General features: G+C 41.2%; 1 protein-coding gene across 1 annotated transcript in view; it reads left to right on the forward strand.

The window, feature by feature from the left end:
* Positions 1–6048: 6048 nt before the first annotated feature.
* Sumo1 (small ubiquitin-like modifier 1) overlaps positions 6049–16130 on the forward strand; it is a 35304-nt gene continuing 25222 nt past the window's right edge. Inside the window, exon 1 of the mRNA XM_004626663.2 lies at positions 6049–6208. Within this exon, the coding sequence (XP_004626720.1) occupies positions 6197–6208 (12 nt within the window). The 5' untranslated portion in view covers positions 6049–6196. The remainder of the gene's footprint in view (positions 6209–16130) is intronic.

Raw genomic sequence — 16130 nt, forward strand, 5'->3', positions numbered from 1 at the left:
CTTGCTAGGGAAATGTTTATTCCACTGAGCGACTGAGCCATCTCCCCGGCCCAAAAGTCATTTCTATGAGTGTCTTATCATATTTGATCAAAACAAACCTCGGGACATTTTAGGACAAACATCTCCTTTCCACAACAAAATCAGATGAATCAGAGAAATCCTGTAGAATGTAAGCTTGGTGAGGGAACAGTTTTTCCAGTTTGTTCACAGCTTGAAGTTAAAGGAACAAACTGTACATTTCACTACCTGCCATCGACATAGCCAGTAGGTGAAAGCAACAGTGAAAACCCCGTCACTGGTGGAGGTTGTAAACTATGAGGTTCAGTGACAGAACATTTGGTGAAGTTGTTGCCCAAGTTTACTCAGCAGCAGATCATGCGTCTATACAGGCAGCAATCATGGAGCAAAGCAATAGCAAGTAGAAATGTAATATTATTTTTAACAGTGTTTCATAACTGTTATAAGAGAGTCATGAGATCAGGATAGAATTCATGAGCCAGGGAGATGGCTCAGTAGAATAAGCGCTTCCCTGGCAAGCGCAAAGGCATGAGTTCAATCCCCGGTTCCGAAAAAAAAAAAAAAAAAAGGATAGAATTCATGGCTTTTTAAGCAGAAAGAAATGGAAATAGAATACCATTACGGCTTGTGTAGAGATGTATTCTTGTGCTTCATGCAGGTTTTAGGTGGGACTTTTTCAGAGGTGGCTGATCTAGAGTGTGTGACGTCAGGATTGATTCATGGTACAATTCTAGGCTCAAAGGCACTAGGATTGAGGCACCTGGATAAGATATAAGGGACAGAAAGAATGTGGTCATCCCTTGTTGCTTCGTTACCTTCTGCCCACCATGAACTATTTCTCCTCTGCAATGTCCTTCTGCCATGTTGCCCTGCCCTTGAGTGAGCCAATTATGAACTGAAACCTCTACAAAGTTTCAGTGTTTAGCATTTTGTCTCAGCAATCAGAAACGTAACTAAGACAAATACAAAATTGGTAATTTATAGATGGGAAGCATTGGCTGCTTCTAAGCTTGGGTTTGAATAAGTGTCTCTCAAAGGCCAATGTGTTGGAAGCATGTTCCTTAGCTTGGTCACAGGAGCACACCCTTTAAGAAAACAGTGGAACATCAGCTCCCTCCACTTCCTTCACTTCCTCAGTACTACGAGGTAAACATCTCCCTCATCCGCTCTCTACCATGATGTACTGTTTCACCATGGCCCCCAAACAAGCCAGCAGGATGGATGTGGGCTAATAGCTACAAAACTCTTAGCCAATGTAAAACTTTTCTCCTAGTTTGTTTGTTTGTGACTCTGTGAATTGAACCTAGGATCTTTTGTATTGAGCTACATCTCTGACTCCTTTTTGTTTTGTCCTGAGGTCTCACTGAGTTGCTCAGGCTGGGTTCAAGCTTGTGATCCTACTGTGTTAACCTTCCAGGAGGCTGGGATTACAGGACTGTGCCAAATCTATCTTTTATATCTTGATTATCTCAGGTATTTTTTTTTTTTTCGGAATCAGGGATTGAACTCAGGCCCTTGCGCTTGCCATGGAAGCGCTTATTCCACTGAGCCATCTCCCCGGCCCTTCAGGTATTTTGTAACAATAATTGAAAGCTGAGTAAAATGGACAGCTACTGTGTCACTAGGGGATAGAAATTTTTAGCTCCATTACAATCTTACAGAAGCACTGTCATTTGTGTGGCCAATGACCACTACGTTATTATGAAGAACATACCTGTAATTCATACTAAGCATGGTATGGATGGCACACATCCAAAGGAAAAATTAGTGAAATGAAAGGCAAATTTTAAAAATCCAGGGCTGGGGTATACAGCAGCATGGTGACTGTGCCTGGCAAGAGCAAAATCCTGAGTTCAATTCCCAGTACAAAAAAAAAAAAAAAAAAATCCAGACCAAAACATGATTTTTATTTTTCTAATTAACATGTAAAAAGCTCTTATATTTGCCTTTTGGTGTGAAAATGCTGGTACTAGAATTTATTTACAGGTTTTTTTGAGATAGAGTCTCGCTATATAGTTCAGGCTAGTTTTGAATTTACTATGCAGCCCAAGCCGGACTTGAACTTATAGCAATCCTCCTGTCTCAGCCTATCAAGTACTGGGATTACAGGCATGGGCCACTTCGCCCTGATGGTTATTTAAGTGGAATTCACATTATATATAGTCATTTTAAAGGATACAGTTCAGCTGGGCATGGTGGCACATTCCTGTGATCCCAGAACTTCAAAGGTTGAAGCAGGACAATCTCAATTTGAGACTAGACTGGGCTACAGGACTGCATAGTGAGATTAAACAAACAAAAACAAAACAGTATTTTATTATGATTAGGTTTGGCCTAGTTCTTTGTTTTTTGGGTACCAGGAATTGAACTCAGGACCTTGTGCTTACCAGGTAGGCACTTGTGCCACTGAACTATATCTCTCTCTTATACTGAATCAAGAGTGGCACAGTTTTTTGTTTTGCATCAATGTAGATTAAGTAGGTCATCATCTGTCTTGGTTACTTTTCTCTCCTTGCTGAGACAAAATACTTGATGCCTGAATTTAAGAAAGGAAAGGCTTATTTATCAGTTTGTAGAGGTTTCAGTCTATATCCAGCTGGCTGTAAGGCAGTGTGACTTGGCATAAGGGCAACAGTTTAAGTCAGAAGACAGCAAAATCATCAAGAAGTAAAGTGGGGGCAGGGGCTGTTGTGGTGGCCCACACCTGTAATCCTAGCACTTGGGAGGCTGAGGCAGGAGGATCATTGAGAGTTCCAGACTAGCCTGGGCTACAAAGTGAGCTTCAGGCCATCCCTAACTCCATAGTGAGACACTGTCTCAAATAAGGGGGTGGGGTGGGGGCAAGTTCCTTTGCCTCCCTTATATTTTATGCAGGCTACCAGCCCATACCATCTCCTGCTTTCCTCTTGCACAGGCTCAGGATGTTTACTGACTAAGGACCCTTGCTGAGTCACTTAAGCTTCCAAACTTCTCAAGGTGACACAATGTATCATCCACAACAGTCACCAAGAAGGTATGGATTTTCCTGATTTCATTAAGACTGTGAATTAGTCAGAAAAGGCTGAAGTTAAGTGCCTTATAGCACTGTTTCTCATTTCTTGTTCACCCTACATGTCTAATATGTGGTGGTACAGGAAGGGGCTGGCTCATCAGAGCTATTCAGGCTAATGGACAATCACCATCTCCAGAGGTGACAGGAAAAGTTTCAGTTTTTAAAAAATTTTTAATGTACTTAGTACAGGGTCTACAGGGTCTCTCTACATAGATCAGAGTTGTAGTGATTCTCTTGTTTGCAGCCTCCCAAGCACTGGGATTTACAGGCACGTGCCACTACTGGGGGCAGGCTGGCACCGCATGCTGGGGATCCAAACGGCCACTGCGCGCTGCCTAGGCAGGCGCTTTAGTATGCTGAGCTATCTGGCTGGCCCCGATAGACCATTTTTAAATTGGGGTATCTTTTTTTTTTTCAAAGTTTTATTGATAAACAGATAGCAATGAGACAGTTTCAAATCAAATCGGAAGTACAGTTGCAACAAATAATACACTGCATATATTCTTCTTAGTGGTTAATTGCTGTACAAGATGCAGACTTGTGATCCTATTTACAAACACCATTAGAACAAATCATTCTATTCATTAAGAGAATGCAACTATATATCTATCCCAACCACTTTGAATACACAGATACAAAATGGACATTCATAGGTATGCCCCATTTTTTAAAGTTCCGTTATTGAATATTATAGGTGTGTAAACTCAGCAAAATATTCTAAAAGAGTCCAGTAGCCCATAATAGCATTGGGTCTTCTGTTTAACTGGCAATGTCAGAAATTATTGACCTGGGTCCCCCACAGCTCAACTTAACAGCATGGCTTTATTTCCTATATTTCGTCTTCATACTTTTCTACTGGATGGTTAAGACCAAGGTAAAGCAGGACCTATGCAACAAGAGTTGTAGCTTTTTGGTCTGAGAAGGTCAGTGAAATGCCCTCAGGATTTATCCTGAGATCCTGTACCTCAGATTGTAGAACCTTTGTCAGTGTCAGCCATGTGGATGAGTCACGGCCAATGCTTGGCCAATGTGCTCTCTGTGAAAGCCTGAGAGAGTGTCTTCTCCCCATGTGACTCTCCTTAGGCACACTCTATGTCATCGATCACTTTCCTCTTTGGCCCCATAATCTTCTTGATCAGAAAATTTGGGACACTACCGAGGTACATGACGTTACAGTACAAGTTCTCATATGTCCTGAGTCTTAATTGACCTTAGAAGGCTAGGGCCAAAATGTTGGCTTTCCTTGTAGCCCTCCTTTTTCTCTAATTTTGGTCTGCAAACTTAGGTTGTTAACCATCCAGAAGACAAGCTTATTGCTATTATCAAACGATTTAGGCTATCAAGCTTAACCTCACTATCTCACTGCATTTCAAACATCTTAGGCATAATAAGGAACAGGTATTTTTCATCAAGTATTGATATGTTGAACTTTAAGTCCCTACATAATATGATAAAAAACACTTAAAAATTAGATTATATTTTAAAAATAGGATAAAGAATTCTATGCTTCTCATGTTTGCACATAAGTCCAAAAATCTCATCATATACAACCTTGAAGCAGGACAGTCCCACAATATTCCTTTTCCTGTCTCTTGCTTTCATTCACCACCTAAATTGGGGTATCTTTTTTGTTCAGTTATATCACTCTTTTATATTCTAAATATTAGATCATTACCAAATATTTTATTTGGAAATATTTCTCCTATTCATTAAGTTATCTTTTGAACATTAAAGAGACAACTTAAAAATTTTGATGGTCTTTTTTCAATTTTTTTGTTTTTTCTTGAGACAGTGTCTCCCTATGTAGTTCCGGCTGGCCTTGAACTCACTATGTAGCCTAGGTTGGCCTCCAATTCTCAGTGATCCTCCCACATCAGCCTTAAGTCCTGGAATTACAGGTGTGCACAACCAGGCCAGACCAATTTTTCAAAGCTTTCTTCTCCCTTGGTGTAACATCTAAGAAAATATCACTTCAGCCAAGTCATGAAAATTCGTTTCTATTTTCTCCTGAGTTTCATACTTTAGTTCTTCCATATCGTGTACTGTGGAGGTAGAAACTCAAGTTCATTCTTTGGTGTAACATCTAAGAAAATATCACTTCAGCCAAGTCATGAAAATTCGTTTCTATTTTCTCTCTCTGAGTTTCATACTTTAGCTCTTCCATATCGTGTACTGTGGAGGTAGAAACTCAAGTTCATTCTTTTGCAGGTAGTGTTCCATTCATCTCAGTACTAACGAAAAACGATTCTTTTTTTTTGGGGGGGGGGGAGGGAACTGGGGATTGAACGCAGGCCCTTGCGTTCGCCAGAGAAGCACTTATTCCACTGAGCCATCTCCCCAGCCCCGAAAAAAAAGATTCTTTCAATAAAGAATTTTGGCATTCTGGTTAACGTAAATGTTAGCGCTTATTGACTTATTTCTGCATTCTAAACGACTCATTTACTTCCATCCTTATCTCCCACGGATATTCTGGGAGAACCATTGTGCTTTAAAAACAGACCTTTTAAAATCCAAACCCAACAATTTCAGAATTGGCTCCTCCCCAGGAATTGACAAGTTTCAACTGCATCTTTCGGTTGGTGGCCAAGAACACTGCGTCCAGAGCGGTTGTTTTTTTGTTGTGGTTGTAGCCTCGTTGCACGCTGCAGGAGGCGATTCACCTAAACGTTAGCTCCAGCAGAAGAAAGGCAAGCGCTCGACGCAAACTGAGAGGTCTGGGAGCCAGGCGGGAGGAAACAAAGAGGTACCTCGGATGACTTTCACAAATCGGCAAAGTGTGGGAGAGAGATGGCCAGGCGGCCAGCAAGGGTGCGAATACGAGGGGGCGGGACTGCCTGGCCCGGCCGGGCCCAGACCTTGGCCTGCTTTCGGCAGAGGAGAGGCTGGGGGTCGCAGCACCCTGCGAGGGCCCCGCGCGCGCACGCGCCCTGCCGCGGGCCACCCTTCTCTGCGCGCCGCCCTGCCCGCTGCGCATGGCGGAAGTGACGCGAGGCGTAGCGGAAGTCGCTTCCTCTGTAGTGTTGTGCTGTGAGGTAGGTAGACGGGATTGTAAACGCCGGAGCGAGAGAGGTTTTTGCCGCCCCGAGGCCGCTGCTGTGCGGAGACCCGGGGGAAGCCACCATCGCCATGTCTGATCAGGTACTGGTTGGCAGCCTCCCGCAGGGGCGGCCAGGATCGCAGTCCGCAAGCCCGCCTATCCTCGGCAGGGGCCGGGATGGAGGCCGGGGGAGGGGCGCGCGGCCCGGGAGGGGGCGGCGGCGCGGACGGGCCGGGAGGTGCGGCGGGAGCTAGTAGGCGGGGACCCCCGCCGTCGCGCCCCCGAGCCGCCGCGCCTCCGAGCCGCCCCGCCGGGCTCGCCGTCACCCGGCCCACCGCCCGGGTCGCGGCGGCCTCCCTCACGCCGTCCCTTCTTTCTCCCGGGTGGACCAGGTGCCGAGCCCCTCTTCGCCTCCTCCTCGGACCCCTGGGGAACACGTCCGATGGCCCGCAGAGGACTGAGTATTGAAGCAGAACCCTAGGCCCGGTTATGTAACGGGAGAGAACCGCGGTCGCGAGGCCCTGTGGCTCTCCAAAGTGCCGGGTTTCTGCTTTGCGGTTCTTGGGGAGGGAGGGCGCGAGGGCCGCCGCCGCGTCCCGTGAGCCTGGACCGCGCTGTAACAGGCGCTCGGCGAGCAACCGGGCCCGGCCGCCGCTCTGGCCGCCGGAGCGCGGGGCTGTCGCCTCCTTTCTCTACTTTGTCGTTTCTTACTCAGGATTGGCTCATCAAGTCTCCAGTTGTAAGAGAGCACCCAGAATAACCGAAAGAATAAGTAGAGCAACACTGTTAGAATCACAAAACAGTTTCATCTGAGCGTTTAAGCCAAAGATGACCGGGAGGACAATTGTGTGCGTGCTGAGCAGCAGCAGAACCTTAGCGGACGCTGCCTGTTAATGGCAACGTTTTTCGTCTCAGTGTCGGTGTTAAGAATTTGCTTGGACTTTTTTTTGTGTGTGCTTGGGACTTGTATCAGTCAGGACTGATTTTCCTCGAAGTTTTCCTCGACCTATTCTACTTAACTGTGTTTATGGATAGTTTATTCTTTTTATTCTTTTATGGATAGGTTTTAATTCGTAAGGTCTTTTGTTTGCTTATATGACTTTACGTTTTTAAAGTAATTTTGGATCTTTTATTTGTTTAGTGATAGTTACTCAGAAAATGGTTTTTCATTCAACTCCAGGATGTACTTGAGCTTTTAAATTTAACACACTTATTCCCTTGGCTTTTAACCCAGTTTTGTTACCCCCCGTGCGAGCAAGACTTTCGTGGATTTCAACTGTAGAAAATATATATTCATATTTTAAAGAGTTATAATCTGTTTTTTTAAGTACTAGTTTTGGATGGGTTTACTTACTAATAGTCTAGGTTAAGTCCCAAAGCGGTATGGGAATGGCGTTATAAGTGTTTTTCAAAGGCAGTTATTTACTTTGTTACCAGGGAGGGAAGAACAGCTGTAAATGCTTAATCAGCTTTATATTTTGATGCTCAAAAGTAGCTGCGGGAAAGCATGTTGACATTTGTGGAAGCTTGGTAAAAGAGCAATATCCAGAAGGAATTAGGAAATAAGTTGTAGGATTATTTTTGCTTTAGTTTGAGGACAAATCACTTAGGAGTGTGTGAAAAGAGAAATAAAACATTCTTTTCAGGGTGTCTCTGAGACCAGAATTGTTCCCATGTTAGTGCTAGGACTTTTCTTTCATGGGTGTGAAGTTTTCTAGAAACTAACATAACCTATTATATCACGACAGATTGAAATGTAAAAGATGTGAAAATCCAGCTGCTTTCTATTGAGCCAGACGTGAGAAGACTTTGAAAAAATGTGAAATAGTTCTCTTTTCTCACTAATACTGTTTTGGAAAAGATTTTTAATAAAATGTTATTTAACATCTACTGGGTTTATTGTCATGATAAAATGAATAAACATTTAAAACATTGCTCAGGGCTGGTGAGATGGCTCAGTGGTCTAAGGCACGTACTTAGAACAAGTTTAGCAAAGCATCAGGGACCGCGGTTCAATCCCCCAGCACCACATGCCAGCCAGCCCCGCCCCCTGGTGGGCTGAGCTGGCCACACACACACACACATACACACACACAAATAAATAAATAAAAATTAAAACATTGCTCAGCTTCAGTGTTTAATACTCTAGCAATAAACATAATTCATAAAAGTTTTGAGGTTCTAAGTGATTTTTTTTTTTTTTTTTTTTTTTTTTTTTTTTGGCGGAACCAGGGATTGAACTCAGACCCTTGCACTTGCCTGGCAAGTGCTTATTCTACTGAGCTATCTCCCTGGCCCCTTGTAAGTGATTTTTAAGTGTGTCAGTCCAACTACCAAAAGGTTTGAGAACTGTTGGCTGGGCTGATTGAGCAGCACCATTATTGAGAATTATTATTAGGGCCCAGAGCAAGTTTAGTATTGGCTACTAAAAGACTTAAAGAGATCAAAAGCTCAATCCTTACTCTGAAGAGGTTTACAAATGAGAGCAAGAATCACATATTACTGTATGATATCTGCAATGTTAGACTGAATCCCTATCCCAGCAAGATAAACTTTAAGAGTGTAGTAGTCTCAGGGCTGGGGAGATAGCTCAGTAGAATAAGCGCTTGCCTGGCAAGCGCAGGGTCCTGACTTCCTGTTAAAATAGGTGGACCTTAGATTCACACGTTTTAATTACTGATTCACCATTGACTTATTTTTGGAGTTTGAGTGAAATACTTTACAGTTTTAACAGTCTTAGTATTGTCTAGTGGGTTTGTGGAAAACAGGTTCTAGGATTAATAGAGTCTGAGGGTATAGGATCTACTACACTTGCATGGAATGTTTTGTGAGAATGTTTGTGGAATTTTTTGGGGGGTATGTCTCTCATTGGGATACATGGCCCCCCAGAAAAGTTTTTGGTTTTTTTTTTGGAGGGGGTACCAGGGATTGAACTCAGGACCTTACTACACTTGCTAGGCAAGTGTTTGTGCCCCTGAGCTACATCCAAAGTTAAAACTCATCTTTTAACTGATTTTTCTCCTTTAGCCTATAATCTCATTTTATACAAAACTAAGCACTTACGTAGAACCAAAAACTTGATATCGAAAAGGTAAGGGTAATTAGTACTGATGTTTTTTCTCTTTTTTTTTTTTTTAAAGGAAGGAAGGTTTAATTAGCTCACAGTTTATGGGGATTTCAGTCCTTACTTGGCTGGCCCCTAGGCAGAATGGCCCATGATAGGGCAGCAGTTCTTCAGTTCATGGTGGCGGAAAACAAAAAAAACAGCAAGAGCAAAAAGAAACAGTGGCAGTAGCAACAGCGGCCTCTTTATTTTTATTTATTTATTTATTTATTTTTGGAGATAGGGTCTCGCTAGGCACTTCAGGCTGGCTGTGAGCTCACTTGGTAGCCCAGGCTGGTCTTGAACTTGGCAACAATCCTCTTGCTTTGGCTTCCCAAGTGTTGGGATTAGGTTGGTATTACAGGCCTGTGCCATCACACCTGGCTCCTCCTTTGTATTTTATCTTAAAGTGTTTCTTTTAAATATCACATCATCAAAGTATTTGGATGCAGCTCTTCTATTCAGGTCTGTTAATTAATAGGAATTGGATGACTGACTTGCTTCACTCTTACTGCCTTCTGCAATGACAAGGTTCCTTCAGCCTATCCCTTTCCAGAAAGAGATGATGGTTTCTTTCTTTTTTTTTTTTTTTTTTTTTTTGTGGTGGAATTGGGGATTGAACTTAGGCCCGTATGCTTGCCAGGCAAGCGCTTATTCTTTTTTTTTTTTTTTTTTTTTGCAAGTGCTTATTCTACTGAGCTATCTCTCATTAAATTCTTTTTATGAGAGATTTGGAAACATTACATAATTCTAGTTACCTGTTGTACCCTAACATGAAAATTCAATGGCCAAACCAGCCATCTTTTGCTTTGCTCATAACTGCAGTTTGGATAGGGCTCTGTGGCAGGACTCAGTTCTGCCTGTGATGAGAGGGCCTCTGCTGGATTTACACAGATAACTGGGCCATGAACAGCTGGGGATGGGGGAGTGTGAGATGGACTGGCTTTTCATAGTCTAAGGCTGAAGGATCTCTGGAGACCCCAGGGTATTGAAATTATTGTAGCTCAGGATTTACAGAGTATATTCCACGTGAACCTGGGTCCTGGAAATGACAAAGTTTTAGGATCTAGCCTTGGGTGTGTCTTCTGTGTTCTGTTGTTTGGTCAGTCAAATCCTTAAGGACAGCACAGACTCCAGCAGATATTTAGAAGACATTTAGATCCCCCCCCTTTTTTTTTTTTTTTTGGTAGAACCAGGGATTTAGACTCACATTTTTTCATGGTTGGAGTATCAAGATTTGAATTTTTCTTTAATCTGCGATGTAGTGTTTTTCCTGTCACCATTGGTCCCTTCATTGTTCTTCATACCTCCCTGTGGTTGATGTTTACTGATTTTAGTAATTTAGCTTGGGGTTGTAAGAAAATATGAACTGTGTGTTAAAATCCATAATTATGTATTCTATTTATGTGTATAAATAGAACCAGTATATTAAACTGTAGCTATACCTTGAATATGTAGTGATGTGTACCTTAGGCATTCTGTGCCCTAGGAGAACAATGATTTATTTATAGACATGAGGTACTGCTAGTGGATTTCATTTATTTATTTTTTTAATTATTTATTTATTTTTATTTATTATATTTATTTATTGTGTGTGTGTGTGTGGCCAGCTCAGCCCACCAGGGGGTGGGGCTGACTGGCATGTGGTGCTGGGGGATTGAACCGCGGTCCCTGTGCTTTGCCAAGCTTGTTTCAGGTAGGTGCTTTAGACCACTGAGCCATCTCTCCAGCCCCTGCTAGTGGATTTTATAAGCAGATTATAATAAAACACTTCAAAGAAAGTGTTGCTTAAACAATAAATCAGGACCTTGTCTCAAAAAAAAGTGATGGGGATGTAGCTAGGTGGGAAGATCAGGCTGGGTTCAATCGTAGATGGGTTTGTGTGTGATAGAGTCCTATTTTGAACGCAATATGATAATATTGTTGGGTTACTTGACTAGTTCATATTTCAAAACTGTAGAACATTTTTCAAATATATTATGATACTTTTTAGCCCCTCCCCATAGCAGTTAGGATGTTGCTATTGTAAGATATATAGGATTACAATTATTTACATTATTACATTAAAGGTGTTACATTACAAATTCCTTTCTCCATTAAACTTTTTTTTTTTTAAAATTGAATATTGGGGGCCAGTGAGATAGCTCAGCAGACTAAGTGCCTGCTTTGGCAAGTGTAGGAACCAGAGTTCGATCCCTGGCCCTGCATGCTGCTCTGGCCCCAGCTCCAGGGCATGCTGAGCCCATGACTGAGTCTGGGCATGATGGTGCACACCTGTAATCCCAGTGCTGGGAAGGCTGAAAACAGGAGGATCACTGCAAGTCCAAGCTGCGTAGTGAGACCCTGTGCCAAATAATACGTAAATGGAAAGAAAAAAAAAAAAAGGAAAATAATAGAATATTGGGTAAAAGAGATGGGAAATGGAAACAGCTCCTGAGAGACAGGTGGGCTTCCAAATGAATTGCCTGACCGATTTTTGAGAGCCACGTATCTTTTTTTTCTTTTCCCTGTAGTACCTGGCCTGTTGACTGGATAGCTGTTTAAAAGTTTTTTTTTTTTTTTTCAAAGGAGTAGCCTGATATGGTCATTCGACTAATACTAATTAAGTGTGTCTGTCTTCTTGGCACTGTTATAGACCTAGAATTGGAAGATTGCCTTAAAAACATGAACTGGCAAGTGTCTTTTTCCTCTTTCTGACCCCTTAATTATGTTTTATTACTTAGGAAAGGTTTATTGCCATGGAAGTTTTTCTTTTATGGTATTTTTGCATGTTTTTTAGTTCTTCTTTAAATAATATACCTGGTAACTATCCAAGATGAATTATTTACTACTTCCTGGACATTGAGGTGGTTGTAGATAATTTTTTTTGACATTGTTCGTATATCTGTTTTGGGATTTCTGGAAATTGTGATTTATATATTTGTGGTACTGAGATTCAAACCCAGGGACGCTCTACCACTGAGCTACATCCCCAGCCCTTTGTATTTTTCATTTTGTCAAGTTGTCCACTTTGGATTTGAAGTTGCAGTCCGCCTGTCTCAGCCTTGCAGGACAAGTGCAATTACAGGTGTGTGTACTACTGTGCTTGACTAGTGGTGATTTTTAAAACAGCATTATTATTATTATTAGTTTTGTGTTTTTGAGACAGACTTTTCTAATCTAGTCCTCTTTCAAGACTGAGCCATCCATTTTCAGGCTGTTCTGTTTTGAAAAGTACCTTTAGTATATACCTAGTAAGTTTCTTTACCACTTTGCTGTAGAGTTCAGTCTTGGATTACTCATACTTAAAGACTTGGAGGTTTTTAGTTTTCTCTTTTTTTTTTGAAATAAGGTCTTGCTGTGTAGTGCAGACTGGTATGAACTCATTATTTAGCCCAGGCTGACCTCCAACTTGGGACAATTTAGCCTTAGTCTCCTGAGTGCTGGGGTTATAGGTGTGTGGAACCTCATCCACTTTGGTTCTCTCCTTGATCTTCTATGTGCACTTACTTTTCTTTCCAATACCAGTTTCTTCTGCTTGGGTGCTGTGTTCCTGTTCTAGGCAATCTAGTAGCCTTCTCTGGAATTCTGTTTTCTTAATGAGTTATTATCTGAGACTGAGAGCTGAGTATTTGCACTGTTTTGTGACCATTATGCCATGCCATTTTGTGTTGGCTGCCGCTTTTTGTGTTTTTTTAAACAAGAGAGAAAAGGAAAGGCTTATAAAAGAGATCACTGGAGATAAGCTCTGGCTTTTTTGTCTAGGCTCTTCTCATTTTCTGGGCTAGTTTGTCAGAGAAGAAAAGATGGCACTGAAGAGCTGGATGGCTGTATTAAGTAGGCAAGAGGTGGTTAAACAAGTAGTACAGAAGCACAAGTATTTGTTACCACAGTGGTTCAGAGAAGGATGAGGTTGTTCAAATGCAGTACTATGGAAGGAGTCAGCTTATTTTTGAAAAATTCAAATACAAGTATTCACGTGTTCTTATGAAATTGAAGTGAATTATTTCTTATTCTCAATAATGAATCCAAAAACTGAAAAGATCTTTGCTTATAAAAAAAAAAAAAAAAAATCTTTGCTTATGTTGACTATTGTGTATAAAAGTATGAAATAGGAGTAAGAGTTTATGGGAGAAAATAGTGTTGCCAGCTTACTAGCTCAGGACATTGAATAATTGCTTAGTATTTGCCTGGTACTTTAGACAGTGAAGGTGAAAAAACTTGGTCTCTCCCATTGTAATCTTGGAGGGAAGACAAAGGATACTAACTTGTCACAGAAAACATTAATTTATTTAACAGGCATATTGAATATCTTCAAAGTACCAGCCTCTGTCTTTGACCAGAAATATAGAGGCCAGCAAGGCAGTCCAGTGAGTTCCTTAAGTCTGATAGGAAAGATAGCTATGTTAATAGATGGTTATAACTGACAAAAGTCAGCAGTATGTGAACAAGGGGTGGGGCTGTTGAAGCATGGAGTCAGCAATGTCCCATTTTTAAGAGCTAAAGATGAGATGTAGGGCTGGGGAGATAGCTCAGTTGTCTAAGTGCCTACCTGGCAAGTGCAAAGACCTGAATTCAATCCCTGGTACCACATGCTGTGCTGTCCCCAGAGGCTGTGCTGGCCACTGAAACCAGGCATGGTGGTACACACCTGTAATCCCAGTACTGGGGACACTGAGACAGGAGGATCACAAGTCTGAGCTGTGTAGCGAGACCCTGTACTAAATGAATGAATGAATGAATGAATGAATGAATGAATGAATGATTAAAAAAATAAAGATCAAATGTAAAGAGCCAGACATAGTGGTGCATGCCTGTAATCTTGGGAAGCTGAGGCAGGAGGATCAGCCATAAATTTGAGGCCAGCCGTTTAGGGCTACATAGTGAGACCTTGTCTCAGAAACAAAAAATAAAAACAGAGATGAGATGAGATCTGAACATGTCCCGAGGCTTCAACAGTAAGGAGTCCACCTGGTAGTAAATGGTGAGGCATAGACCAGGCGACACTAATTTGGCAGTGAGGGTGGGGTAGGAAATGCTGAGCACTCTTTTAAGAAATTCACTTGTGAAGTAAGTTGGAGAACAACTAGAGAAGTCAGGTTGGGAGGATATGTTTTAAGTGAAGAATAAGTGCCATAAAACATAGGAATACAGTAGATTGTAAGTAGAAGCATTAATGGAAGATAATGGTGGAGGTTGCTATGGTTCCTCGAAGAGTGTTTAGAATAATGGATATTGATTTTGGGAATAGTTATTCTTGGGATGATTTAAGGAGTGAATCAGAGAAGATAGAAAAGATATAAAAATAAATTATATAACCCCCAAAACCACCAAGAGACTTGTAGATTTAGTAACCAAATTCAGTAGAGGAGGAGGATACAAAGTCAAGATTCAAAAGTTAGTAGCATTTCCATACATAATGAATATACCAAGAGTGAAATTAGGGAAACCACATGTTTCACAATAGCATCCAAAAAAATGAAATACTTAGGAATTAATCTAACAAAGGAGGTAAAAGATTTATACAGTAAAAATGACAGTACTCTGAAAAAAGAGGTCAGAGATTTCAGAAAATGATTTTTCTTGCTCTTCAGTAGGAAGAACCAACATTGTGAAAATGGCCATATGTTATATAGATTCAATACAATCCCAATTAAAGTACTATTAGTACACCTCATAGATCTAGAAAAAACATTCCTAAAATTAATCTGGAACCAGAAGAGATCCAGGATAGCCAAAGCAATCCTGGGCAACAAAGGAAGGGCAGGAGGCATCACTGCCTAGCTTGAAATTGTACTATAAAGCTACTGCAATAAAATTAGCATGGTATTGGCAAAAATAAAGAATAAATAAATAAGAAATAAGGGGGCTGGGGAGATGGCTCAGTAGAATTGCAAGGGCCTGAGTTCAATCCCTGGTTCCACAAAAAAAAAAAAAAAAAAAAAAAAAAAAAAAAAAAGACCTGAGGATCAATGGAATGGATTAGAAGATTCAGACACAACTATAAACACACTCAGCCACCTTATCTTTGACAAAGGACCAAAACATGTTCACTGGAAGATAGTCTCTTTAATAAATGCTGCTGGAAAAACTGGCTTTTTGCATGTCAAAGACTAAAACTGGGCACATGTCTATCACCATGCACTAAAGTAAAAATGGATCAAAGGTTTAAATATTAAAACAGAAACACTAAGTCTCCTGGAGGAGAAAGTAGGTAGAAATCTTGTAGACATAGGGGGTAGGTAGAGAGTTCATGAACAAAAACAAAACTGCATGGGAGATACTTCAAAGAATCAGTAATTGGGATCACATCTTTTTGAAAAGTTTCTGCACGTCAAAAGAAATCAACAGAGTAAAAAGACCCATGATTGGAAAAAAAAATTTAGCTGACTGTTCCTCAGACAAAAGACTTCCATCTAGAACATAAAGAATATTTAAAAATCAGGCCCCTAAAATTCAAAGACCCAATAAAAAATGGGCACCTGAGATGAATACACATTTCTCAGGTGAAGAAATAGAAATGTCAAATAAATATATGAAAAAATGTTCAACATCATTGGTCATTTGAGAAATCCAAATTAAAACAGCACTGGGATTCCATTTTACCAAGAAAGAATGGCTGTCATCAAGAAGTCAACCAGTAACAAATGCTGGAGGGGCTGTGGGGGAAAGAACCCATCCCTATTGCTGGTGGGAGTGTAGACTGGTATACCCAAACACTGGTAATCAGTGTTGTGATTTCTTAAAATGTAGGATTGGAGGTCCCATTTAAGTCAGGTGGTTCCCTTCCTGGATATTTTTCCAGAAGAACTGAAAGCAGCATGCCACAGTGATATATGTATACCCTTGTTTATAGTGCAATTTATCATACCTTAATCTTGGAAACAACCCAAATGTCCATCTACTGAGGAGCACACAAAAAGATGTGCTATTTTTACACA

Source organism: Octodon degus, unplaced genomic scaffold (genome assembly GCF_000260255.1).
Source record: "Octodon degus isolate 3935 unplaced genomic scaffold, OctDeg1.0 scaffold00016, whole genome shotgun sequence".
NCBI lineage: Eukaryota > Metazoa > Chordata > Mammalia > Rodentia > Octodontidae > Octodon > Octodon degus.